At 38.2% G+C, this 27674-nt stretch overlaps 1 protein-coding gene across 13 annotated transcripts in view; it reads right to left on the bottom strand.

The window, feature by feature from the left end:
- The window catches only part of LOC121854857 (metastasis-associated protein MTA1-like), a 98429-nt gene extending 71759 nt beyond the window's left edge, over nucleotides 1–26670 (bottom strand). For all 13 annotated transcript variants that reach the window (XM_042349649.1, XM_042349652.1, XM_042349653.1 and 10 more), the window contains exons 1-2: nucleotides 26499–26670; nucleotides 11388–11455 (exon numbers count right to left, since the gene is read on the bottom strand). In XM_042349649.1, coding sequence (XP_042205583.1) covers nucleotides 11388–11455; nucleotides 26499–26526 — 96 coding nt within the window. In that variant the 5' untranslated portion in view covers nucleotides 26527–26670. The remainder of the gene's footprint in view (nucleotides 1–11387; nucleotides 11456–26498) is intronic.
- Nucleotides 26671–27674: the final 1004 nt, after the last annotated feature.

The raw sequence follows: 27674 nt of genomic DNA, 5'->3' as shown, positions 1-27674 counted from the left end.
GTGTTACTCTTTGTTACTTACTCACCCAACCATACAGTGTTACTTTGTTACTTACTCACCCAACATACACACTGTTACTTACCCAACCAGTGTTACTCTTTGTTACTTACTCACCCAACCATATAGTGTTACTTTGTTACTCACCCAACAACACAGTTACTTTGTTACTTACTCAGCCAACCATACAGTTACTCTTTGTTACTTACTCACCCAACCATACACATTTACTGTTACTTACTCACCCAACCATACTGTTACTCTTTGTTACTTACTCACCCAACCATACACACTGTTACTCTTTGTTCCTTACTCAGCCAACCATACACAGTTACTTTGTTCCTTACTCAGCCAACCAGTGTTACTCTTTGTTCCTTACTCACCCAACCATACACACTGTTACTCTTTGTTACTTACTCACCCAACCATACACACTGTTACTGTTTGTTACTTACTCAGCCAACCATACACTGTTACTCTTGTTCCTTACTCAGCCAACCATACACAGTTACTTTGTTCCTTACTCAGCCAACCATAGTGTTACTCTTTGTTACTTACTCACCCAACCATACACACTGTTACTCTTTGTTACTTACTCAGCCAACCATACACACCCAACCATACAGTGTTACTTTGTTACTTACTGTTACTTTGTTACTCACCCAACCATACAGTGTTACTCTTTGTTACTTACTCACCCAACCATACACAGTGTTACTCTTTGTTAATTACTCACCCAACCATACACAGTGTTACTCTTTGTTAATTACTCACCCAACCATACACAGTGTTACTCTTTGTTACTTACTCAGCCAACCATACAGTGTTACTTTGTTCCTTACTCAGCCAACCATACAGTGTCACTCTTTGTTACTCACTCACCCAACCATACACAGTGTTACTCTTTGTTACTTACTCACCCAACCATACACAGTGTTACTCTTTGTTACTTACTCACCCAACCATACACAGTGTTACTCTTTGTTACTTACTCACCCAACCATACACAGTGTTACTCTTTGTTACTTTTGTTACTCAACCATACACAGTGTTACTCTTTGTTACTTACTCACCCAACCATACACAGTGTTACTCTTTGTTACTTACTCACCCAACCATACAGTGTTACTCTTTGTTACTTACTCACCCAACCATACACAGTGTTACTCTTTGTTACTTACTCACCCAACCATACACAGTGTTACTCTTTGTTACTTACTCACCCAACCATACACAGTGTAACTCTTTGTTACTCACTCACCCAACCATACACAGTGTTACTCTTTGTTACTTACTCACCCAACCATACACAGTGTTACTCTTTGTTACTTACTCACCCAACCATACACAGTGTTACTCTTTGTTACTTACTCACCCAACCATACACAGTGTTACTCTTTGTTGACGCCAAACTTATCACATTATATTCTTTACATAATATATTGTGTTGAGAGCTGTTGTTTCAGTTATGTCATGATACTGAATTGGTTGATATTTTTGGTTACTCAAGTCTTCATATTCGGAGTTGCTCTCTCTCTCGCTCTCTCTCTCTCCCTTGTTCCTTCTTTTAAATCTTTGCTGATATTATTATTATTATTGGTGGTGGTGGTAGTAAGTGGGCCACTCTTCTAACTCACTTAACCCAGGCCACCATGACAAGTATATCAGTACAGAATAATGCATGACTTGGAAACATGAGGTGTGCCCCCCTCCCCCAAGCTACCACCACCACCAGCTCTATTATCACCGCCTCCAGAAGTAAGTCCCACCTCACCTCACTGATACACCGGAAGAAATGATAGTGGCCAGCTTCCCCCACACATGAGAGAGAGAGAGAGAGAGAGAGACTCTGTATCTAATATATGACCCTAACTTTTTACAGGTACTGTACAGTACAGTTGTTCCTAAAGCATGATGGTAAACAGTGTACTGCTACAATAAATAATAAAAAATTATATTTTATCATCTTGCTGTACTATACAGTAAATTACCTACCCTCCACTCCTACAACCATAATCTGTTGAACCATTACTAACGCTCAATAGTGACCAAACACACTCTTTCCAGTATGCAAAGAGGACAATTTGGTCTGTTTTGTTGTCTACCTACTGGAAGCACATTACAGTCCATTACACAAGACTTCTCTAGTGTACTGTACTGTGCATAGAAAATTGGAATTACAAGATGTTTGAGATAATTGATGTTCATCATTGCATTGCTTAATATGAGTTAAATTATCTGGTGGGTACAGTATTTCCACCCCCCTCCTTTGTGGCAAAGCCTGAGACCAAGGTCTCCAAGTGATGACCCGATCAAGTATTCTGCTGATGCTTGCAACGTACAGCCCTGCATGTTCATCACAGGCTGGGTTGTTCACATGTGCTCTGAATGGGTTTCTTAAATTATTCCTTGTCAGCATCCACTGGTCTCTTCAGTGTTTCTTGTACTGCTCTGTACTTACTGGCTATGTGCACGAGAGATTGGGTCCCAGACGTTAACTCTTAAAATTATAATATACTGTATATAGTATATACTGTACTGTACTACAGTACTGTAGTTTTTATTCTACAATTACAATCACGCCTGAAAGAATTATTCCATAATGTTGATATGAGTCCCCTATACTTGTGCTCAGTGTGAGTGTTTTGACACACTCAATATGAGGGAACATAAGATACCTTGAAAAGACAAGATATGCTCAGCAGCACGGTGTGGTTGACAGGAGGACACTTTAACACAGCACTAATTGAAACTTCTGAGACAACATGATTAAACTGAAAACTGTTTGAAGGAATACAATCATCTTAAGATTTTAATTAAGTAACATAGTACAGTACAGTAATCACCTGACTTAAAAATCCACATGAGGACAGATACTGTGAGAAAAATGCCACACCACAAAAAGGAATGTTTCATAGGGTACAGTAGAGCCCAGTATTCTATACCACCAGTTTGTTAAGCCAATGTTCAAATACTGTACCAAAAAGCTCCATGAAAGAAAGAACCCAAGACTTGAAAAGCTTCAAGGGTTATATATGCTGCTTACTGATCACATAATTTATCAATCCCGCAAAATTAATAATACTGTACCCACATAATTTTGGACCATACAGTACAGTACAATGTTACAGCCTTACACTACATTTTGTGGCATCAACATTACAGGTATATTATCATATCTGGTTAAATCTCATAAGTTTTCCATCTGAAAATATTGTACACATCATCAAAGGGAGGGCCTCAGAGCTACACTAATGACCTTATGATTTTGAGAGAAAAGAGAGAAACATTTAAATCAATCCACAACAGTACAGAACAGTATGTATGTTAAGGTATAAAGTGAGACAAGACTGGTAAACTACCTATGTATGTTAAGGTATAAAGTGAGACAAGACTGGTAAACTACCTACAGAACAGTATGTATGTTAAGGTATAAAGTGAGACAAGACTGGTAAACTACCTCCAGTACAGAACAGTATGTATGTTAAGGTATAAAGTGAGACAAGAGTATTTTTACATTTTTACAATAAAATTATTGGTCATTCTGAAATTTAGTTAACATATTGATAATATTTAGCGCAGTGCAGTGTTGATTTAAATAAAATAATCTTTAAATACAGCCAGTGAAGTTAAAATTTTATTGGTGAAATTACTGCATCAAGCATAGGTGAGAAAGATGATTCCCCTCAGTGTTCCTCTCCAAAAAGGAGAGAGGATTTTCATGTTAGAGAATCTGTCAGTCCAGACGTCCCTGACATTATTGTGGAAGGTGACTCGCATTCCAAGAAGCATTAAAATGCTTCTCTTCTCCCTTATCCTCCACCCCCACTTCTAATTCCCATCATCATCATCAACCAACAACATTCTACATACACACCTCAAGGTAAGTGTACTGTACTGTATTTTGTTTATACTTTGTATGTACTTTTCTGTGAGTTGGAACCATTTACCCAATATCCCATTGAAATAATAGATTCGGTTAACGTACGACTGTGGAATGAATTGTGTTCGTTAACCGAGGGACCACTGTACATACAAAGTACTGTATACCGGTAATAGAATTAACAAAACATTAAATATAAACTATATACAGTACTGTACTGTATACTGTACAATAATAAATAAAAAACAATAGAATACTGTATTTTAACTTATTCTGAGGTGTGTATGTCGTATTCCCGACAGCTTTGTTTACATATCAAACAGCTGATTGTAGAGGCAGTTGATGATGACATGCCATATTCTTTACAGTGCATTGGTTCTAATGCCTTCTTCAAGTTTCATAATAATTTCTGCACTGCACATTATCAATATACTAACTAAATTTCAGAATGACCAATAATTTTAACGTAAAAATGCAAAAATATTCAAGAAACCAACAAACTCAATGTTCACTCCACTGTAAACAAAGTTAAACTGAGAAGCGTTGGTGGGTGATCCGATCAGCTGACGGGCACACAAAAACTGTTCCCTGTACTGTATATATTATCAATATGTTAACTAAATTTCAGAATGACCAATAATTTTAATACAGTGTGATCCCTCGGTTATTGGAATTTCGGTTCACGAATTACCTTCCATAAGATTCTTCACTTCTGTTAACGAACAAATTTCGGTTAACGAATTCCTTACAAATTTTTCCCAACATGTTTTCGCTTGCATTTGGCTGTTCACCAGCTGTAGTATTAGTCCGCCAATACAGTAATCAGCTCTAGGGCTTAAATTCGTTACCAATTTAGTAAATATCAAGAAGGTTGTACTATTCAATCAATTTAAAAGTTTTATATTAATTTGTTTAGTCATTTTAACAATTATTGAACATAATTGAAGTACAAGTATACAGTACAGGAAACTAGTTTTTTGCGCGCCAAACAGCCACTCAACACACCAAACTTGGCGTCAGTTTGTTTATCAGTTCAGAGGAAGGAACATCTTGTTTGAGATGTTTGAGACTCTTTAACATAAACGCCTTTTTTCTGTGTTTCCAGTCAAATTATTGGTCATTCTGAAGTTTATTTTACATATTGACAATATTTAATACAGTGCAGTGTTGATGTAAAGAAAATAATCTTGAATTACACCAAGTGAACTAAAATTTTATGGGTGAAATGGCGGCATGGGGTGACTTCTTTTCCACCCCAATGCCTTCTCTTCTCCCTTCTCCTCCACCCCCACTTCCTTCTCTTCTCCCTTCTCCTCCTCCACCTCCCACTTCAAATTCACATCAGCATCATCATCCAGGAGCCTTCTACATACACACCTCAAAGTAAGTGTACTTTACTGCATTTTTTTACTTTAGGTAAGTTTCAGTGAGCTGGAACCAATTAACCAAAAACCCATTGAAACAATGGTTTCGATTAACGAAATTTTCGGTTAACGAACAAACTTCTGGAACGAATTGTGTTCGTTAACCGAAGGACCACTGTATAAAAAATGAAAAAATATTCAAGAGCACAACTTTTTTGATATTTACTCCACTGGAAACGAATGTAAACATAGAACCGATTACTGTATTGGCAGACTAGCCAATCAGCTGATGCTCACAACAAAGTGTGTTTTCCATAAGGCTGTCGTTAATCAAAGTTTTGTTCGTTAATGGAACTGAAAATCCTTATGGGAGCTAATTCGTTATTAACCAAATTTTTTTTAATTGAACCGTTCGTTAATCGAGAGACCACTGTACAGTAGTGATTTAAGCTACAAAGCTGAAGTGAGAAAACAATTACAGTACCGTACTGCATACAGTAAATATTAAATACATGTACATAATATATATTTATGTAATATGCCACTTTTGCAGTTCTACAAAAGTAAAAAAAAAATTTTAAAAACCCTTATTCATAAAAGCATAGCTCTTTTACACTAAAAAATAAGACAGAAGCAAGCAAGCTGTAACATGCTGATAAAATTTTTTAGTACATGTACAGTACAAATAAAATCTCCAAGAAATGCACGGAAAATCCCTTGGGAACTTATTTTCTTAGAATATGCAGGCTTGAGTGAGCTAATGTGAGAATGGTGAAGTGGATATGCAACATGAAACTGAAAGACAAGAAATTCTGTTTAGAGCTAAGAGGGTATTAAGAGTACTGTACTGTACGTACTATACAGTATTGGCAAAATTATGTGTAGAGGCAGACTGAGGTGGTTTGGGCATACACAGAGAATGGATGAGACCAACTGGATCAAGAGGAGCATGAGTCTAAATGTGGAGGAAAGGAGACTGAGGAGCAGGCCAAGAATGATACAGAATGAGGTTGTAAGAAATGACATTAAGTGTTATGAACTTGACAAGGGAGACTGCAAGAGACCACACAGCATGGAGAGCTGTTATCAGGCAGCCATGGCTAACCCACATGATGATGAGTCAAAACAAGCACTTTTATGTTAACATACTGTACAGTACCTAACACAGTACAATAAATTAGGATAATGACTGCTAGCAACCTATAACCTATGGAACAGATACAAGTCTGCAGTATGCTACAAGTGACTAAAAGAATAAACCCTTATTATCATGCAGGGATGTGTCTCTCAAGGGAATGTGGAGATGCTAAACTGGACATCCATTAAGTACTGTACTGTAATGTGAAAATAATGGCTGGCCTCTAAAAGCTGCCAAGACCACCATTTAATTATTTTTACCCCCAATAAACCATAGTTGAACATCAGCTGTCCACTACTATGCATAATAAAGCATAAAAAAGCTTTATTATTCATTATCAAGCATTTTCTCTCAATACAGTAATGGGAAAATATTAACTTGCCTTAGGGCACTGCCTAATAAAGCAATATTTACCCTTAAGCGTGAATTTGTTTAAGGTGTAGAAGCTGTCGCCAAGACAATAACCACACCCTAAGTTAACGAGTTGCACGACTCAGTGTCAAGAAATAGTCCGAGAAGACCGGACAACTCGCCAACTGCTGGGTAGACAGAGGCAAATGGTGTAAAGAAACTTGCCCATAGTTTCACCCTGCCCGGGTCAACTCAGCATGCTGACCATTACACCACAGGTCCTTTTATAGCAGCAAATAAACACTAAAATGCAAAATCAAAGGTAAAAGACTTCAATAGTCACTTTGTTTCTATTAAAAAAAAATCAATATTTTTCACCGTGGCTGTCAGCTGAGTGTTGGGTTCTTGGAGGCCAGTGGTGCCAAACTTAACTGGATAATGTCCCAACATTATCAGATCATCTTCAAATTCCAAGCAAAATGTCAACAAAAATATTGATTTCAGATGAATTTATGAAAAAGCAAAATTTTCTATGGCAATAAACATAACCTGTCACCTGGGGAAGTGAAATATGTCCAAGTGATAAGAGTAACCAACTTGACAAGTCAGCTTCAACCTCCTGATATACTGTACTGTACCTCTCTGTCTACTGTGTATAGTTAGGCTAGGCTATGTGTGCATTTACTGTACTAGTGACTTCAACTTGTTCTGCCAACATATATTAAGTAAAACACCTGCCAATTAGTAACAACAAATTGTATAAATCATCTTGGTGCATAACAAGGATAAGTTATTTTGGGTAAGTGTATTTACACTAATACCTTATACTGTACAGTAGACCTTTATTCACTATACTGCACTGTACTGTACAACATTAATTATGAGTTAATTTCTTTTCAAAATACAGTACAGTATTACACACAAGACTTCTTGAACAAAAATATCTGCAGGTGCAGTATGACACAATCACTGGGCTGGGACACTTGAATCGACCAACCAGTGATTAACACGAATGTTTGGCTCACAAATGCACTCATGTACTGTACTGTATAGTTTAAAGACCCTTTCAGTTATTATATATAAAAAATTTAATATATATTCGATCATCTTTTACGAGAGAAGCAAGTCACAACAGTGCGTATTAACGATGGTTTACTGTGGCATTACAGTAATGGGCGATGACACCCCTCACCTAGTATAAATACGTTACTGTATATGACAAAGATACTGTACTAGCTGATGTTAAATACTTTTGGCAATAAAGTAGTAGTGATTATTAGCAATAAAAATTAAATGGAAATATCAACTATGTACTGTAACAGGAAGATACTGTACAGTATCAAGAAGACTCACTTAAAGTACAATACTGTACAGTACAGGTATTGTATTGGACGACCAAAAAGTACAACAGCTAAATGGCAAAGAAAATTATATACTGTAGTGAGCATTGGACCATGCAATGAATGTCTGTCTTCTGTGAAATAAAAAGAAAAATAATAAATAAATAAAAAAATAAAAAAATAAACATTTTAATGTTCATTAAAATGACCTACGTATTGCAACATCTCCTTTATAACATTTAAGTGTTAAATTAGAATTATGTCTTAAAAGAGTCAGCAATTCATTGTATTAAATGAGACGGTATCAAAGTTGTCAACATTCAAGAAGGTCATAGTGTATATCATATGATGGCTCAACCTTTGTACTGTAGTCCCATTGTTTCACACTGAGCCAAAAAGTGAATAAACCATCACAATACAAGAGGATTCATTCACCATAAAGATACAGTACATCTGTGGAGGCTCTTAACTCCAAGTGTCCAGGAAGTCACTGTACTGTACTGTACTCCACTGTACTATATACTGTACTATACTGTACTGTACTGCACTCCACTGTACTGTGCTGCACTGTACTATAATGCACTGTACTGTACTATACTGCACTGTACTGTACTATACTGCACTGTACTGTACTATACTGCACTGTACTGTGCTGCACTGTACTATAATGCACTGTACTATACTGTACTGTGATGCACTGTACTATACTGCACTGTACTATACTGTACAGTGCTGCACTGTACTGTACTATACTGCACTGTACTATATTGCACTGTACTGTACTATACTGCACTGTACTATACTCCACTACTATACTGTATTGCACTATACTATACTGCACTGTACTATACTGTACTATACTGCACTGTACTATACTGTACTATACTGCACTGTACTATACTGTACTGAATTATACTGTACTATACTGCACTGTACTATACTGTACTGAATTATACTGTACTATACTGCACTGTACTATACTGCACTGTACTATACTGTACTATACTGCACTGTACTATACTGTACTATACTGCACTGTACTATACTGTACTGAATTATAATGTACTATACTGCACTGTACTGCATTGTACTGCACAGTACTATACTGCACTGTACTGTACTATACTGTACTGAATTATACTGTACTGTACTGCACTGTACTATACTGCACTGTACTGAACTATACTGCACTGTACTGTATTATACTGCACTGTACTGTATTATACTGTACTGTACTGGACTATACTGCACTGTACTATACTGCACTGTACTATACTTCACTGTACTTGACTGCACTGTACCATACTGTACTGTACTATACTGCACTGTACTATACTACACTGTACTGTACTGTACTGTACTATACTGCACTGTACTATACTGTACTGGACTATACTGCACTGTACTATACTGCACTGTACTATACTTCACTGCACTATACTGTACTGTACTATACTGCACTGTACTATACTGCACTGTACTGTATTGCACTGTACTGTACTGTATTATACTGTACTATACTGTACTGTACAATACTGTACTATACTGCACTGTACTGCACTGTACTGCACTATACTGCAGTGTACTATATTGCACTGTACTGTACTGTATTATACTGCACTGTACTGTACTGTACTATACTGCACTGTACTATACCGCAGTGTACTATACTGCACTGTACTGTATTATACTGCACTGTACTGTACTATACTGCACTGTATGAACTGTACTGCACTATACTGCACTGTACTGTATTATACTGTACTGCACTGTATGTACTGTACTGCACTATACTGCACTGTACTATACTATACTGCACCATACTGTACTGCACTGTACTATACTGCACTGCACTGTACTATACTGCACTGTACTATACTGTACTATACTGCACTGTACTGTATTATACTGTACTGTACTGCACTGTACTATACTGTACTATACTGCACTGTACTGTATTATACTGTACTGTACTGCACTGTACTATACTGTACTATACTGCACTGTACTGTATTATACTGCACTGTACTGCACTGTACTATACTGTACTGTACTGTAGTGTACTGTACTGTACTATACTGTACTGTATACTGTACTATACTGTACTGCATTGAACTGTACTATACTGCACTGTACTGTACTATACTGTAGTGTACTGCACTGTACTGTACTATACTGCACTGTACTGTACTATACTGTACTGTAGTGTACTGCACTGCACTGTACTGTAGTGTACTGTACTGCACTGTACACTGTACTGTGCTGCACTGTACTGCACTGTACTGTAGTGTACTATACTGTACTATACTGCACTGTACTGTACTATACTGCACTGTACTATACTGTATTGTACTGTACTGTACTATACTGCACTGTACTGTACTATACTGCACTGTACTGTACTATACTGTACTGTATTGTACTGTACTGTACTGTAGTGTACTATACTGTACTATACTGCACTGTACTGTACTGTACTGTACTATACTGCACTGTACTGTACTGCACTGTACTGTACTGTACTGTACTATACTGTATTGTACTGTACTGTAGTGTACTGTACTGTACTATACTGCACTGTACTGCACTGTACTGTACTGTACTGCACTGTACTGTACTATACTGTACTGTAGTGTACTGTACTGTAGTGTACTGTACTGGACTATACTGCACTGTACTATACTGCACTGTACTATACTGTACTGTATATTGTACTATACTGTACTGCTCTGCACTGTACTATACTGCACTGTACCATACTGTAGTGTACTGCACTGTACTGTACCTACACAACAAAACAACATGCACACCTATAAATCCAACACCATAAACATCCTTCACATTAGTCATAAAGCATAAAAAAAGGCCAATTAAATATTTTTAACCACAATACTGTACTATAGAAAATAAGAAACAAATAAATTACCCACTTTAACAGCCAACCAACAATATACTATACTGTGCTGTATGGGCATGAAACAAAAGGCTGAAACCAATCAGTAACAGAAAGCAATCAGGAACAAAACCCAATTAGATGAAGTGGTGGCCAGACATTAGTGGGCTATACCCAGACCTTGTGCCACGGTAATTACACCACCAAAACACCTGGTATAATTCCATCTACCCAATTCCGATTTTGATGTCTGAATAAAAGCTACAGCCCAATGAGGAAATAAAATACATTTATACATTTTTGTAAAAACATAAATTAAACCCAATATTGTAATCAATTTACTTTTATATTCTACAAAACACAATTAAAAATTATGTAAAACATGAAAACAGTCCATTATTTATTGTCACACACCACTTACCTTATTTAACTCTTCTATTCTTCTAATTTGATATGGTGATGTAGATGACGTTTCAAAATATACATAATCTGAAAAAGAGATTATTACTTTAATACAAGAACAATACTGTATCATACTTAAGACAAACATACCTAAGAAAAGGCTTTAGACTGTACTGTAATTTAATGAATGACAATTACATTCATCTTTTGTGTGTGAATTCCCTGATGATATTAACTTGTGGTGTGAAGACGAGGCAGTTAAGGTTAGTGGACTTAAATATGAAAACCAAATTCATTAAACTCTTCACTACTGGACACCATCTTTTAATATTTTACAACATTTTAGTGTTCACCACATACAGTACTTCATCTAAATTTTATCTATATTTTACTAACTCTGCTAAAGCCTAATGTCCCCCTTTTCAACTACAGACTGTACAAAGGACTAATTTATCCAAAAATTTGTCCATATTCAATTTTATCCCACACACACACACACACTGTGGCTCCATGACCACGTGAGGTCCTTCACATCAACACCTGAGGATGAGTTACTACACCACGTGAACACCGTGAACACCTCACCACCTGGTGTCTCCATGACCACGTGAGGTCCTTCACATCAACACCTGAAGATGAGTTACTACACCACGTGAACACCTCACCACCTGGTGTCTCCATGACCACGTGAGGTTCTTCACATCAACACCTGAAGATGAGTTACTACACCACGTGAACACCTCACCACCTGGTGTCTCCATGACCACGTGAGGTCCTTCACATCAACACCTGAAGATGAGTTACTACACCACGTGAACACCTCACCACCTGGTGTCTCCATGACCACGTGAGGTCCTTCACATCAACACCTGAAGATGAGTTACTACACCACGTGAACACCTCACCACCTGGTGTCTCCATGACCACGTGAGGTCCTTCACATCAACACCTGAAGATGAGTTACACACCACGTGAACACCACCACCTGGTGTCTCCATGACCACGTGAGGTCCTTCACATCAACACCTGAAGATGAGTTACTTGGTGTCTCCATGACCACGTCCTTCACATCAACACCACCTGAACACCTCACCATCTGGTGTCTCCATGACCACGTGAGGTCCTTCACATCAACACCTGAGGATGAGTTACTACACCACGTGAACACCTCACCACCTGGTGTCTCCATGACCACGTGAGGTCCTTCACATCAACACCTGAGGATGAGTTACTACACCACGTGAACACCGTGAACACCTCACCACCTGGTGTCTCCATGACCACGTGAGGTTCTTCACATCAACACCTGAAGATGAGTTACTACACCACGTGGACTCCTCACCACCTGGTGTCTCCATGACCACGTGAGGTCCTTCACATCAACACCAGAGGATGAGTTACTACACCACGTGGACTCCTCACCACCTGGTGTCCCCATGACCAGCCCGGGCCATCAACTGTAAACTATAATAATTTGTATGTTCAATTCATGTTCCTTCTCCTTTCAGTAATGAAAGCTTTTGTTAAACGACCCAACCACCCCATGTCTTTTTATGTAGTAAGTCATTTTTGTCCAATGTATATTTTCAGCTTTCGGGCTGCAAAACATTTCAATAAACCGTTAATAATTATTATTATTATTGTTACTATTATTATTACACACACCATCTTCAGCCTTCATGGGGTGGGAAAGTGTGTAGTCGGCGCTGCCCGCCAAGGTAGCCGTGGCCTTTTAGGCCATTGAGACAACTGCCAGCCTGGTCTGTCGGGCCTTCCCCATCTGGATTTATCAACATCCTCCCACCAACAGCACAGTGCAAAGATTGACGATCACACTCGAAAGAAAGAAACAACTGTTAAGAGTGACAACCAGTGCTTAGCGGTCAGTGTTGACCTGACGCAGACCTGACACTGGATGAGAAGCCAAGAAAGACTCCAAACTACATCAGGAGAGAAATGAGGACTCCCTACTCCACCCAGGTGAGATATTATGAATTCCTAACCACATAACACGAGGAACAAGAACCATCTCCAACACGTGGTGGATGTGCTAAACATCTGAAGCTGTAGTGAGGGAGCGGCTTAGCACCCAGGTACGACGGCCTTCCAAACAGTGGCACCAATATCAGGTCACAAGAATGTCTACAAGACCAGCTCCCACAATACCAGATCTATTGTTAATCTATATGTTGACTTTCTTATATTTTATTAATTGAAAGCTTTTGTCAATCAAATGAGACACTCCCCAATTTCACCATATGTACTGTAACTTATCATCTCTGTTCATTGTATATTTTCAGCCTTCGGGCTGTCAAGTTATCTCTATAAACCGTTAATTATTATTATTACACACACATGCATGCACACACACGGTAATCTGTTCCACATTACTTCACAAACCAGAGTTTAATACCATACACTACAGTCAGTTGAGTCTGGATTTACGCGGTTTTGGTTTACGCGTTTGGTCATTTACGCGGCGCCTTGCCAAAATTGAAATGCTTGATTTAAGCGGTAAATTTGGTCATTTTCGCAGACAGCATCTGGCGGTCCTGCCGCGCCGCGCCATTTTTGGATTCAAACCTCCCGCCATGCTTGGGTAAGCGGCGCGAGTAGATTGTGCAGTGTATGTCCCTGTTGCGTTATCGGTGACGTCATATGACGTATCGGAATGTGATTGGGCCACGCATCCTCACCTCCTTCTGCCGCTAGCTGTGATTGGTTTAATGTAATATGACGTGCCCTGCCACGGGAGGGAAGAAGCCGCTTGACCTAGCAGCATCAGTTGCTCTCCTCCCAGTCACTCCGTGTAAACTGTGTTCTATTGTGCCCGCTAATCTCGTAAGAATGGCTTCCACTGGACCCCCACCACCACAGAAAAACCTTGCATTACCTGGACCCAGCTGCCCTAAGCCAAAGAAGATACGACGTGCCCTAAGTTACGAAGTGAAGTACAAGATCATACAAGATTTAGAAAAAGGACTGAGACAGGTTGATTTGGCGCGCCAGCATGGCGTGAATGAATCTATGATCAGGACGATCAAGAAGGATGCAGCCAAGAAAATAGAACACATGAACATCACAAAGTCTGCAGGTGCTTCAATGGTGAAGTACTGCCAGAACAGGGTGCTGCTCAAGACGGAGAATTTACTTGTGAGCAACTTGATTCGTCAGGCAAGACGGAACATGGCGGTGGACACGCGGTCGGTTCAAGAGTACGCACGTGAACTGTACGTAGCAGTGGCACGTAAGATGGGAATTGCAGAGCCCAAACCCTTCAATGCTTCCTCTGGGTGGCTGCAAGGGTTTAAGAAGAGGAACAAGATCACCAACATTAACATTGTTGGTGAAGGAGCCAGTGCTGACCAAGCTGCGGCTAGTGATTTTCCTCCATTCTTTCGAGAAGTTATGGAGGAAGGACAGTACACCGACGACCAGGTGTTCAACATGGATGAATCCAGTCTGTTTTGGAAAAAGCTACCTTCCAAGACCTTCGTTGTCAAGTCTGCCTGCAAGTGTCGGGGCCGGAATTTGCAGAAGGAGCACATCACCGTCCTGTTTACCACCAATGCCTCCGGTACCAGTAAACTCAAGTTATCGGTGATCCACACAGCCCACAAGCCGCACGCCTACAAGAACATGGACATGACCAAGCTAAATGTCCACTGGCTAACCGCACGTAAGGTGTGGATGTTCTCTGCTCTGTCCCTCTCCTGGTTTGACGACTGTTTCGTTTCCGACGTCAAGAAATTCTGCGAGCAACAGAATGTTCCATTCAACATTTTGTTGCTCCTTGACAACGCACCAGGACACTCGCCCCTACTGTTGGATCGTCACCCCAACGTAAAAGTGGTCTTCCTTCCTCCCAACACTACGTTGTTAATCCAGCCCATGGACCAGGATTTGATATGCAACATTAAGGCTGCATTCTCTCCAAAGAAGTTTATGCTCGTGAACGACTGTAACAACACCAAGGATGAGTTGCGTAACCTGGGTGACACCGAGAGCGACGAGGACGAGGAATAAGAGTTGGCGGATAAAGAAGTTCGCGTCAAACAGTTTTGGAAGAAATTTAACGTCAGGAAAGCTGTTGATTTCTTGGTGGAGGCATGGGAGCAGCTGTCTGTAGCAACGACTTGTCACGCATGGCGGCATGTGTTGCAAGGTATCCCAGGTGGGAGGCAGAGTAAACCTGTGACTGGTGAGGTCCAGTCTGTTGCAGTGGACCTTGCAAGAGAAGCTGCGCAGAGTGTTACAGCTGCAGGCTTCTCCGAGACCACCAACGATGACATTATGGAGGTGGTAAGGGATCCTGAGGTGACTGCCGACGAGATGTTAGAAGACGAAGATGTTAGTGAAGATGCAGGTGGTGCGTCATCCCGAGAAGAACACAGGTTCACGCATGGTAATGTTAAGGATGCCATCGAGTGTGCAGAGAAACTCAAGCTCATCCTTTCCAACGACCCTGACGATCACTGCTATGAAGTCTTCAATAACCAGCTGTTGCAAGCTACGGAGCCGTACATCAAGGTGTATCACGACAACATCAACACTAGCCGTCAGCATAACATCATGGACTTCTTCGCCCGCAACCCACCACAGCCAGCCCAAGCCAGTGACAGTGACGCTATGGACTTTGAGGGATTTGTCAGGGAGTTTTCCATCCCCCTTGACAAGACACAATACTGGTCCACCAATAGATTGTTCTAACTCCAGCAAGGACATTCTTCATACAATCACTTTACAGTCTGGTACAGTAAATCTTCCACTCTAGCCACAATCAAACCCAGGGTCTTTCACTTGTGATGCAAGTAGTAATATCTCCATTAGCGGGAATCCGTCAAACCCGGAACTCTCCAATTTTCCGGAAAAATCTGAGAAAATTTTCCCAGTTGCCGGAAAATTCTCGGGATTGGGAAGTTTTTTCCAAGTTTGAGGAGCAGGGCAATTTCTGGAACGTTCGAGAATATATTTCCGTTACCTGGAAAATTCCGGGGATGGGGGATATTTTTCCGGCTTTGAGAGTCATCTCGTTACCCGGAAATTTCTCATTCCCGGAAGTGCTCTGCACCAATTGTTCCGGCTAACAGATATCACTTTCATCACTGAGCAAAAGACCCACCTTTGTTTTTAAACTGTCATAATACTGAAACACAAGTGCAGACAAACATACATTAAGTCCATATTCATGAGTCTGATATGAAGACGATCACGTCATAGGGCCACTACAGTACTGCAAAAGACAAATGTCAATGACCTCAAGTGACCTGTCACTTATTGTCATAACAGTGTTCATACAGTACAGTAGTCAGCTGATACATGTACAGTACCCAGGAAAAGGTTTTATGTCTCCTTGGACTGCTCAACAGGGTAACTCCCTAGTGCACAAGTTCAAAGTTTTACAGTGAGATACAATCATGCCATGTGTGGGTTTTACACCCAAACCTAAAATCTTAATGGATTTTCTACTTCAACTGAGTAATTACCACTTTTATAACTAGCAGGAATATAAAGTGTTTGGACAAGGTTAGTTAGGTTAGGTCAGGCCAGTAGAGAAATATATATCTATAGACTGCTTTTGAGAGAGATGGATAACACAATACAAATTACAAAAGGGGGAGACCTGAAAATGGGAAACAAAATCCATGCAGGATAAGTGTAGACAGCAACAGGAAAGGGTTGAAATATATAAAGCATACAGTACAGCAGGCATGGGCAACCTATACTTAGTCACAGGCCGCATTACAATATAGGCATTTTACTGCGGGCCAACCGCAGTGTGTGAAGATTATTATTTTAGTAAATATGCTTTTTCCCAGTTATTGGTAAAATTTCCTGGAAGAGAAAATTCGTCTCCATACCCAGAAATCTCTCACTCCTGGAACAGCTCTGCACCAATCATTCCAGCTAACGGATGTATCACTACTGTACAGTACACTATCTCAAACAAGTATCTGTCCACTCTGTGTGAAACATTATGAGACCACAGATATTAGATATTGGGACATGCATTTACTTTGGTACAGGTTGACAATTCCTTATCCGAAATCCTTGGGGCCAGAGGCATTTCGGAATTTTTCTGTTTTCAGAATGGTTAGTTTTTTTTTTTTTTAATGTGTATTAGCCCACCCAGGCATAGATCATTGACCCACATCAGGGCCTGGGGGGCGAAAATATAATATTATTATTATTATAATAATAATAATAATAATAATAATAATAATACTAATAATAATAATAATAATAATAATTCTTAGGTCTAGGCCGTGTTTCTCACTTTTGATCTTTTTTTCATTCTTGTATTTCTTTATTATTACAGTATTATTATTATTTTATTATTACAGTACTCCTGTATTATTGTTATTTTTATTAATTTTATTATTATTATTAATGTTATATTATTTTATTTTGGTGTATTTTTATTGAAATTTTTATTTACTATGAATAATTATTATTATAATTATCATTACTATTACATTCTCGCCCCCCAGGCCCTGATGTGGGTCAGTGATCTATGCCCGGGTGGGCTAATCCCTGTTAAAAAAATAAATAAAAAAAATAAAAAATAAATAAAAAATATTGCCCCACAAAAAAAACTTTCAGTTTTCAGAGCTTTTCGGTTTTCGGATAAAGGGTTGTCAACCTGTATATAGTTTAACATAAGTAATGTGATGTGTATTTATTTGGGCGTAATTAATATGATGTTCGGTTACCAGATGTAGTAGGATCGGTGTGTCAGACAGCCATGCATACCATTGTGACTGAGGTGATGTTAATTTGGTAGGGTTGGTATTGTGTGATGCACTGTTTAACAAATAAAACACATCCTGTGTATCTCATACAGTACTATAGTTAAAATACAGAAATTAACCGAATACACAGAAGACCTAAACCAACAAGACACTGATGTTTTATATACTGTACTGTGCTGTACGTATATAACCTAAGGACTAACATTATCTTCAGGCTTTTACCTCGACCAATAAAGGCTGTGTGTGAAGTTTTGTGAAAATGACAAAAGGAGAAATAAAGTTACTGTGAGGACAAACCTAACATTATTATGAACACCTGTGAAACAACTGAGATAATTAAAAGTACCTGTGAGACACCTGGGGTTATTATCAGTACACGACTGGATCTATTAGTTACTCGAGGTTGTTATCAGCACCTGCGAATCATTTGATAAGACAAACATCTGTGATTCACATGGGGTCAGTCATTAAGAGTTCCTTAGTCACTTGACATTATCGTGAACAACTGTGAACCAAAGTTACTAAGATCAACTGTTAGTCACCTGGAGTTATTATGAACACCCATGTCAGTGGAAGAAAGGCCTTGGTAACAATGATGTCTAATGCGGACACCTGTCACCACTACTAATACAGTGAGAGACAGGATCACTATCAGCAGTAATGATACACCTTGTGTCAACATTATCAGCATTCATAGGAGAGTGAGAGACCAAGTGAGATCACAAACCCTTGAGCAACAGGATAGGTCATACACAACTCAGACAAAAAAAAATGTAAAACCTAAGATGCCAAACACAATTTTTCATGATAGTGTTGTGGTAACCTTGACCTCTGACCTCATGACTCAAAATTTAATGACTTTATCCTGTCTATAAAACTTCTTTGTACTGTACAGAGATGCCCAAAGAACTGAATTAATTATTCAGATAAATTATAACAACAAATGGATGAACAGAGATGGGCCACTTAGGTCTGGAAGATAAAAGATGAAGATATGTACAATAGTTAAAATGTTAGAGGGAGGCATCATAATAAGCTTCCTGGTGAGTGACTACTGATATTCATAGCAAGAAAGTAAAAAAATAATAAAATATACAAGTAATATTGAAACCATTTCCTGTCAGCCAAGTTACAAGAACCAGAATGTTCTTTACCAATGGTTTAAATAAAAGGAATCTCTCAAATACACCACAGTACAGTACCTGAAATGGACCATGTCTAAGGCATTTCATAAAGTTAAGCGTGTACAGTATATACAGTACGGTACTGTACAGGCATTTGTATAATTCACAGGTAGGCCATTATCATTTTCCACACTTGTGTAGGTCAGTTGCAATTATTTGATGCCAGATGGTAGTTGGGAAGGAGATAGCCAAGGAGGAGAAGGAATGTTGCAGTAGATGTGAGAGAATGGATATCAAAGAAGTACAGTACAGAAGAAATGTGCATGAATGAACAGACAGCAAGGCATCAGATGATTTGGGGGAAAGGATGTACTGTACTGTACAGGGTGTCAAGCACTGGGTAATCCATATTTGGTGCCATGTTGTGGTTGGGGAGTACCATGACAAAACACATCTATGGCAGTGGTAAGAATCAATGAATGAATGACAAAAGGAAAAATAAATGCAGTACAGTACTGTACATTTGTTCTTAAATTTTACCATCATGCACTATAGCAAAAAAACAAAAGACTAAAAAAAGTGAAAGAAATTAATGCAGCATAATTTATTGTACAATTATATGTATACTAGCTACAAGACTGTTCTCAGGTTTAAAGGTCAGTACAGTAGTTAATATCAGCTTAGTCTGTCTCGGTATCACATATCCACCAAGTCATGGTGGATAGCAGTGTGTTAATTGTGAATCTTTTACAGAAATAAATTTACAGGTATAAAAAAGTAATGGGAAAAAAATTAAGAAAGAAGCTTCCATGTTTTAACATGGTACCTTTATGTGTCATCTCAACTGCTATTCTACTGCTCTGACTTTAATAAATTGTATTAAGTAAAAGGCTCTCTACTGTTTACAAGACAACCTATAGAGTACAGCACTCTACTGTAAAGTATTTAGAGACAAAATGACAGAACTTTCAAGTGTGACCATCTGAAGGTTCAAACAGGAATACTGTATTGTATTGTACTGTACTGTATTGTATTGTACTGTACTGTGCTGTGCTGTACTCAGATGGTAATATGTTCAACTTGCCTGGTTGTTGCATTGACCCAGCATAAGTTCTCCCCACATTCTGTTCCCAGTTACTTAAGAATCATGTTTCAAAGGACATGCTAACAGCTATAAAAGACTGACTAAATAAACCACAAGACAATATCACAATCTGTATTTATGTGAGCGTGTACAATATGATACCGTAAAGTTAACCGTGTCAAGAAATTTTTATTCTATATTTTTCAAATTACCTAAAAAATTATTTTTCATTATTTTCAATCAATAACTGAGGACAAGTCTGACTCAGACTAGCAGATTAAAGTACAGTACAGTACTGTCATACTGTGCAGTGTTGAACTGTAGCTAAAAAAGATATCTTATGGTTTAACTCCCTGCAGTAAAGATAAAATGCAGCATAGGACGGTAGGCTGGACAAAATATAGGAGATTTAACAAGTATGGCGACTACTGTACTGTATGCCTGGATGGAGGTGTCAATCTCATATAGAACACATATTGTAGGTACAGTACAGTGCTTCAAATATGCTCCACCTTCAAGTGATAGCACTTTTTATTCAGCCTGTAATTACTCCAGGGAAGCTCTGGAGTCAGAAAGTAGAATCAAAGAATATACAGTATACATCGCTAATTTCAAAATTTTGTTTCCACCAATTACTGTACTGTACTGTACTGTACTGTAGGAGAACCTGTGGATCTAGGGTATTACCCAAACCTCGTGTTCCTCTGTATTATACTGTACTTACAGAATTTACCAGAACTTGGAATGAAATTTTTTACCCAGTCTCCTTATTTTTCCAATCTGTATACTGTATTTGTTGTAAAATATAAGGTTAATATCTGAACTTACTTGCCCAATGGTCCCTGGATGATCATCTCCAGTTCTTGTGACACTTGACACATAAGAGCACCTGTGAAGGTGGCTTTGGAGTTCTTTATATTGAAGATATTTAGTTGTAATTTACTTTTATAGTTACATACCCCGGTACTTTATACCATGGGAAGCTGAACTGGGTTTTTTCACATCTCTGACAGCTTTACAAGTGGAAATATCTGATTTTGGAGATTCTCTCATATTGATGATACCATTATTACCAGCTTAACTATACAAGACACTAAATATAATGTGATCTCAAGTACAGTACTGTACAGTACCAGTAGGTGCTACTTTAAATTAAAATAGAGCTTGTGTTAATCAAAGCCAATAATAAAGTGTAGCTGGGGTCCAAATATTGTAGTTTTTAAATTATAGAAAACATTAGCTTTTACTATTTGTAAATGGGCAAAATAATACAACAGTTGTTCCTCCTATATGCCACGATGCAAAGCAGTCAGGTATTGCACAGTAAATGTGGTAGAAACAAGAATAAATTGTGCTAAACAGAAGGCCCTGGTACAGTACAGTATCAGTTAATATAAGTACTTTATTGTACAGTTTATTATTCACAGTAAAATCTCATGATACTTGGTAACTGATCAGACAGTTAATCCATCCCTGGAAGGACACAATTTTTGCATTTTCAGTTCTCTTCTCTCACTTGAACCTAACACACACTTTAATATTGGACATGATCCAGATAATCTTTCATATATAATGTACTACAAGTGTGATTACATATAGTCTGTGATTAATGAAGAGATAGGGTAGTACAGTACAGTATTGATAACTGTAAATCTGAAGAATGAACAACAGCCCAACATAGTGTCTCTACCACTATAACAATCACAGGTGCAGTATACTGCACTACAGTGTATATGCAAAACACAGGTTAAGCCCCAGGTTCTCCAAGTAGGAATTAGGTACAGTACAGTAGTTCCAAATTGCAACTTAGAATATTCAAAGAAAAATTATTTGCATTAAAATATCTACCAAAACTACCAACCAGTCATGTGTGAAAAATGACAATATTCAATTAACAATAATTTCATAAGTAAAGTAACTGGTGATTTGGACAGAACTTTTATGTGAAGTCATCATAACCATAGATGAGATGTGCACATGGGTAAAATGTCATAAAAACTGAAGATGATCATCCAGAAAGATTGGGGAGTTTCGATGATTCAGCATGTTAAGACCTACTGTACTGTAGTACATCAAAATGAACAGCAGGACAGTAAAGACAAACCTAAAAATGATAAAATGTAACGACAGATTAAACTCATGAGGATGTGAAAAAATTAACCAAAGTCCACCACAATCTGAAGTGTTAATTGTCATTATTTGCACAAACATAAACTTTGATCACAGCCATGAGAAGATTTTTTTTTTACGGGAATTAGCCCACCAAAGAACAGGTCAGACGACCCAAAACGGGGCCTAGGGGGCGAAAAAATTTGAACAGAAAAAAATTAAAAAAGAGAAGAAATAGGTAATACTGTGTTAATCCATGAGAAGTTAATGTCCAGGGAACAAAAAAACAGAAAAAAAAACATACAGTACAGTACAGGTACTTGTACTGTAATGTATAATGTACTAATACATCTTCAGAGGACCATCCAAAACAGAAGTACAGTACCATAGCTAACAAAAAATATACATACAAAAAAAACCCTCATCAGCTTCCTTGTCCCTCCCTCTTACTTGTGTTTCTCTGGCCATGTTCCAACACTCCCAACCATGGGTGGCCGCTCACTCGCACATCTAATTTGATTATAACTTTACAAAATTATATATAATGTACGTACAGCATTGGTATATACGGTACCTTATACTGTAGATAAACTGGTGTATTTTACTAGTTTTTAAGAGCTCTTTGTTTCTTTCTCCGTTTTAAAGATAATTAATAGCTATACTATACTATACAGCAAGCATGGGCAACCTTTCCTCAGTCATGGGCCACATTACAATTTAGGTATTTTTCTGTGGGCCAACTCATCAAAATTTATATCCAACCTAACCCAAAAGTAATATTGTGTTAGCATGGACAGTGGAACAGTTTATCATAACGTCAGGGCAGATCCAGAAATATCAAAAGGATAAAGTCAATACTTATTAATTTTTACTATACAAAAATGTCCGAGTACAATACTGCTTTAAAGAAAAAGTATTGGCATTTTTTTATGAAAAGGGGAGGATCCGGACCCTGGACCCCTCCTGAATCATCCCCTGCATGTCCACCTTAAGATATTTTCAATTTACAATCAGTCTTTTACCCATTTATGTAACAAATCCATCGTTATAATTTTTTAAGTAAAATGTTAATGTTAATTTACCTACAGTTACAGTTTTTTTCTTACTTATGAGAGACACCCACCAGAATAATGTCAATGTTAATCTTGGCGCATGAGGACCTACAATGAAACAACCCATGGAGAGACCTAATGGGACAAGAATAAAGATAAAACAGGCACGAAGGATGAGGTACTATGCAGAGAGACAGACTGTCAACAAGAGACCTTTACCTTTGACCCGTAACCCCACTTGGGCTTACCCAACCTTAGTTAATTCCCAAGTGACCCATTGCCACATAGCAGTTAAAGTGCCGAGCTTGGCCCTTAAACTCACACAAGTTAAAATGTTTATATTGTTGACTATCTATACTTATTTCACTGCTACATTTTTGCAGTTACTTACTCTTATGTGATGAAACAGTAATGAATTGTGTTTGAAAATTATTCTTTTAGTAAATGTTTTACTCACCATAAACTGGCTGCATCTACCTGAACTGCAGGCCACATATAAGAGAATTTTCAATCACTCCGCGGGCCACACAAAGACATGGTTCAGGCCACAGGTTGCCCATATCTGCTGTACAGCACTGTAATACCTACTGTATGTACCAGGGTACAGTAAATATCAAGCAAGTTTAGCTCCTCAGTCTCATTTACAGTCAATGTTCAGAATGTTTTAGCTAATGAACTTTCTATATCAATAAGAAGCATCTTTATTATATTGTACAGTGATATCTCCATTAGCCGGAACCCCTCAAACTCAGAACTCTCCAATAGCCGAAATTGAAATTTTCTCGGCAAATCGTTCCCAAAGCCGGAATTTTTCGGAAAATTACGAGAAAATTTTCCGTGACCCGGAAAATTCCGGGGACGTGGGATTTTTTCCGGCTTTGACAGAGTCGTCTCGTTACCCGGAAATCTCTCATTCCCGGAAGTGCTCTGCACCAATTGTTCCGGCTAACGGAGATATCACTGTACAACATAATACCTGTACAGTACATCATGCACCACAGTACTGGCACAGCACAGCATTTTGTAAACATTGATCTTCACTAATGTCGCCCTTTAAATTTATAGCAACAAATGATGAAGAGAACGAATGAAAACATTTGAAAACACAATTACCCACATTATCATCCATATACCTGTACAGTACTGTATAAAGCTCACCTTGAATTAAAACAAAAATAAATCAAAAACAAATCTACACTTATCTCCAATTATATATACTGTACTGTACTATACAGCATAGTTTATATTAAGGTACAGTTTGGTTATGATAGTACAGACTGTAAACACCTTCAATTAAGAGGGCAAATTTTACCACACGAAGTAATGAACTAATTTCTAACAAGTGATTTCAATAAACTAAACAAAATTCCCGAATTTAGTATAAACATAAACTGTGTTTTAAGGCGTATTCTACAGTTCCCCTATTAAGTGAGACACACGAGTCTGAGGTAGCAGCGTACTGTAGGTGTTAAGTGTTGACAATAGAAGCCCTGGATTAACAACAATTATTTATATAGAACTGGAGGAAATTACCACATTGTACTGTACTAATAATGTGAACCAGTATGTGATTCCTAGTCATATTTACATGCAGTTGAGAATTACTCAGTGAAACCTATTTGTGGCATGACATGTGTGTTAAAATTCACATACACATCTCCTCTCAACACGGTGTAGCACGATGACATGTAAGTCGGGGCTTAACAAATGCGATATAACAAAGGTACTCAAACTATCCAACCAGGAGCGAACTCATAACAATGATTTTTAAATTGAGACAAATTTAGCTTTAGATGCGAGATAGGTAAACATTGGTTTGAAAATAGAGTAGTGGATGAGTGGAACAAGTTACCTAATATCATCATTAACTCAAATACACTGGATAGCTTCATAACATAGGTTAGATGGATATATGAGCGATAGGTGTCGGGTGTAAACGGGACTGCCCAGTATGGGCCAATAGGCCCGCTGCAGTTTCCTCTATTCTTATGTTCTTATATATGATGATCAAGATGGCACTGAGCAAACCCATTATGTTGGTTACAGCGGCGATAGTCATGGACCTCCATAAATGCCAACTGCTTAATGAAAATGTTACACCAAAATAAGCCATTAACTTGTTTCACCAGCTTGTGGAACAGTTGAGCCTGCCCTAGGATGACTGGATTAAGCCATCTTGACCTCATGTTGCCCCAGCTCACACTGTCTGTCAGTCTCATAACTTTAGATGCCCAAAATAAATCATCTGACTTCATCAACTGTGACATCAATCAAAAAATAATTAAAAACGTTGAAAAATTAAATGTGTTTATGCTTTTTGACATGAGAGGTGATACTGAGGCTAAAACAAGATAGTATTGTTTAGCCAATTTGATAAATCATTTAACATATTTATAAGAACCAAATTGTGCCACTGAGGTAATGTTTAATAAGCCCCACTTTAATATATACACAAATAACACACACACATATGAATATACAATACACCATACACACACATGTACACACATACACATGAATACACAAACATGTACACACACATACACATGAATACACAAACATGTACACACACATACACATGAATACACAAACATGTACACACACATACACATGAATACACACACGTACACACACATACACATGAATACACAAACATGTACACACACATACACATGAATACACAAACATGTACACACACATACACATGAACACACAAACATATACACACACATATACACACACATGTACACACACATACACACGTTCATCTAACCCTTCCACTTTTCCGATTGTTTACATTGACAAACAGTCTTATTCCACCTCTCCAGTGTGATACATGTCCTTAAGGCCCCTATCCCTCGTCTCTCACAAGGTCAGTGGTCATTAAGCATCAAAATAACTAGTCTTCCAATTATCTACATTAGTTGTAATAGTTGTTTGTTATGAGGGACCGGCGAGAGGGTAAGAGACCTGGCCTCCACACACACACCACCATCACCTCTAACTCACCTCCAACACGGTACATATTGTTAGCCATCTTGACCCCAGTTCACTACATAAACACTTCTTTTAACAAATAAACATCACAGTTGTTTGTTATCCCGAGTTTTCATTACTATTCCTAAAACAATCAACGTGATGGGTGCCTCTGACAATACGCCATTTTCTCACTTTCCGTAGACGCGTTCCAACAATAACCTAAGTAGATAGTTTTAATTATTTTATATCTTATTAAAACTATTCTTCATGGTTTGAGTTACTGTATTTTGTTTTTATATAATATTATTGTTCTGTGATTGTAATTTTGTTGGGAATCATTTGGTATTAGTGGGTTAAATGGGGAGGTAATAATTTTTTAGAAGAGTTGGTTTGTTTTGGGAGACTTCGAGGTGTTCAGAACATAAATTTCGTGACGTCACATTTATCCCTCGCGCCAGACAAAGCCATTACCACTTTATCCTCTATATTTGCTAAATCTTATTATTAAATACAGCTAATTGTATATTTGAATTCGATATGCGTTTATTGTTTATTCTCCTGGTTGTTAAAATATCTAATAACCCTTATTATGTGAGGAATATCAGGAAATTATGAGTAGATTAATGACATGATCAGTCTTGGCTCCGGGTTTTATTGAGACAGTTCATTGATAAGACTCTAGAAACACTAATTTATATTGAGTGACATCTACATGGACGGATCAATGACACTCCCATCTAGTGTACCATGCGAGGTGACGCGCGAAATAAAAACCTACCAATATTCATTTCCGTCTTTGGTTTGACGCGTCAAATGTTCGCGGGAGGCTCGCGGTCGCAGCTGGTCGGGGCTTCCAGAAATCATGATTGCATTAATTAGATAACATTTATTACGGGTTTACACCATTTCTAGCAATGTTCTAATGTGATCAACGGTTAATAACTGATCTTAGCTAGTATATTAATGAGTAGTCTCAGAGCATGCTACAATCATCGCTTCATCACTAAATGTAACATTTCTGTGTAAGCATAGCCCCAAAGAGACAGAAATCCGGAACATTTACAAATGTGTCGACGGCCGCAGCAACGAGCGGGAGAGTGAAGTACACAAAAATGTTCAAGTGATTGTAACATGATTTTTATATTGTCAGCGTACAGAATGGGGAGAATATAAGGGTTTAGTCATTCATTGAAGGGAAGGTTAGTG

Source organism: Homarus americanus, unplaced genomic scaffold, assembly GCF_018991925.1.
Source record: "Homarus americanus isolate GMGI-L3 unplaced genomic scaffold, GMGI_Hamer_2.0 scaffold46625, whole genome shotgun sequence".
Taxonomy (NCBI): domain Eukaryota; kingdom Metazoa; phylum Arthropoda; class Malacostraca; order Decapoda; family Nephropidae; genus Homarus; species Homarus americanus.
The sequence above is the reverse complement of the archived record's forward strand: the minus strand, read 5'-3'. Positions and strand labels throughout refer to the sequence as shown.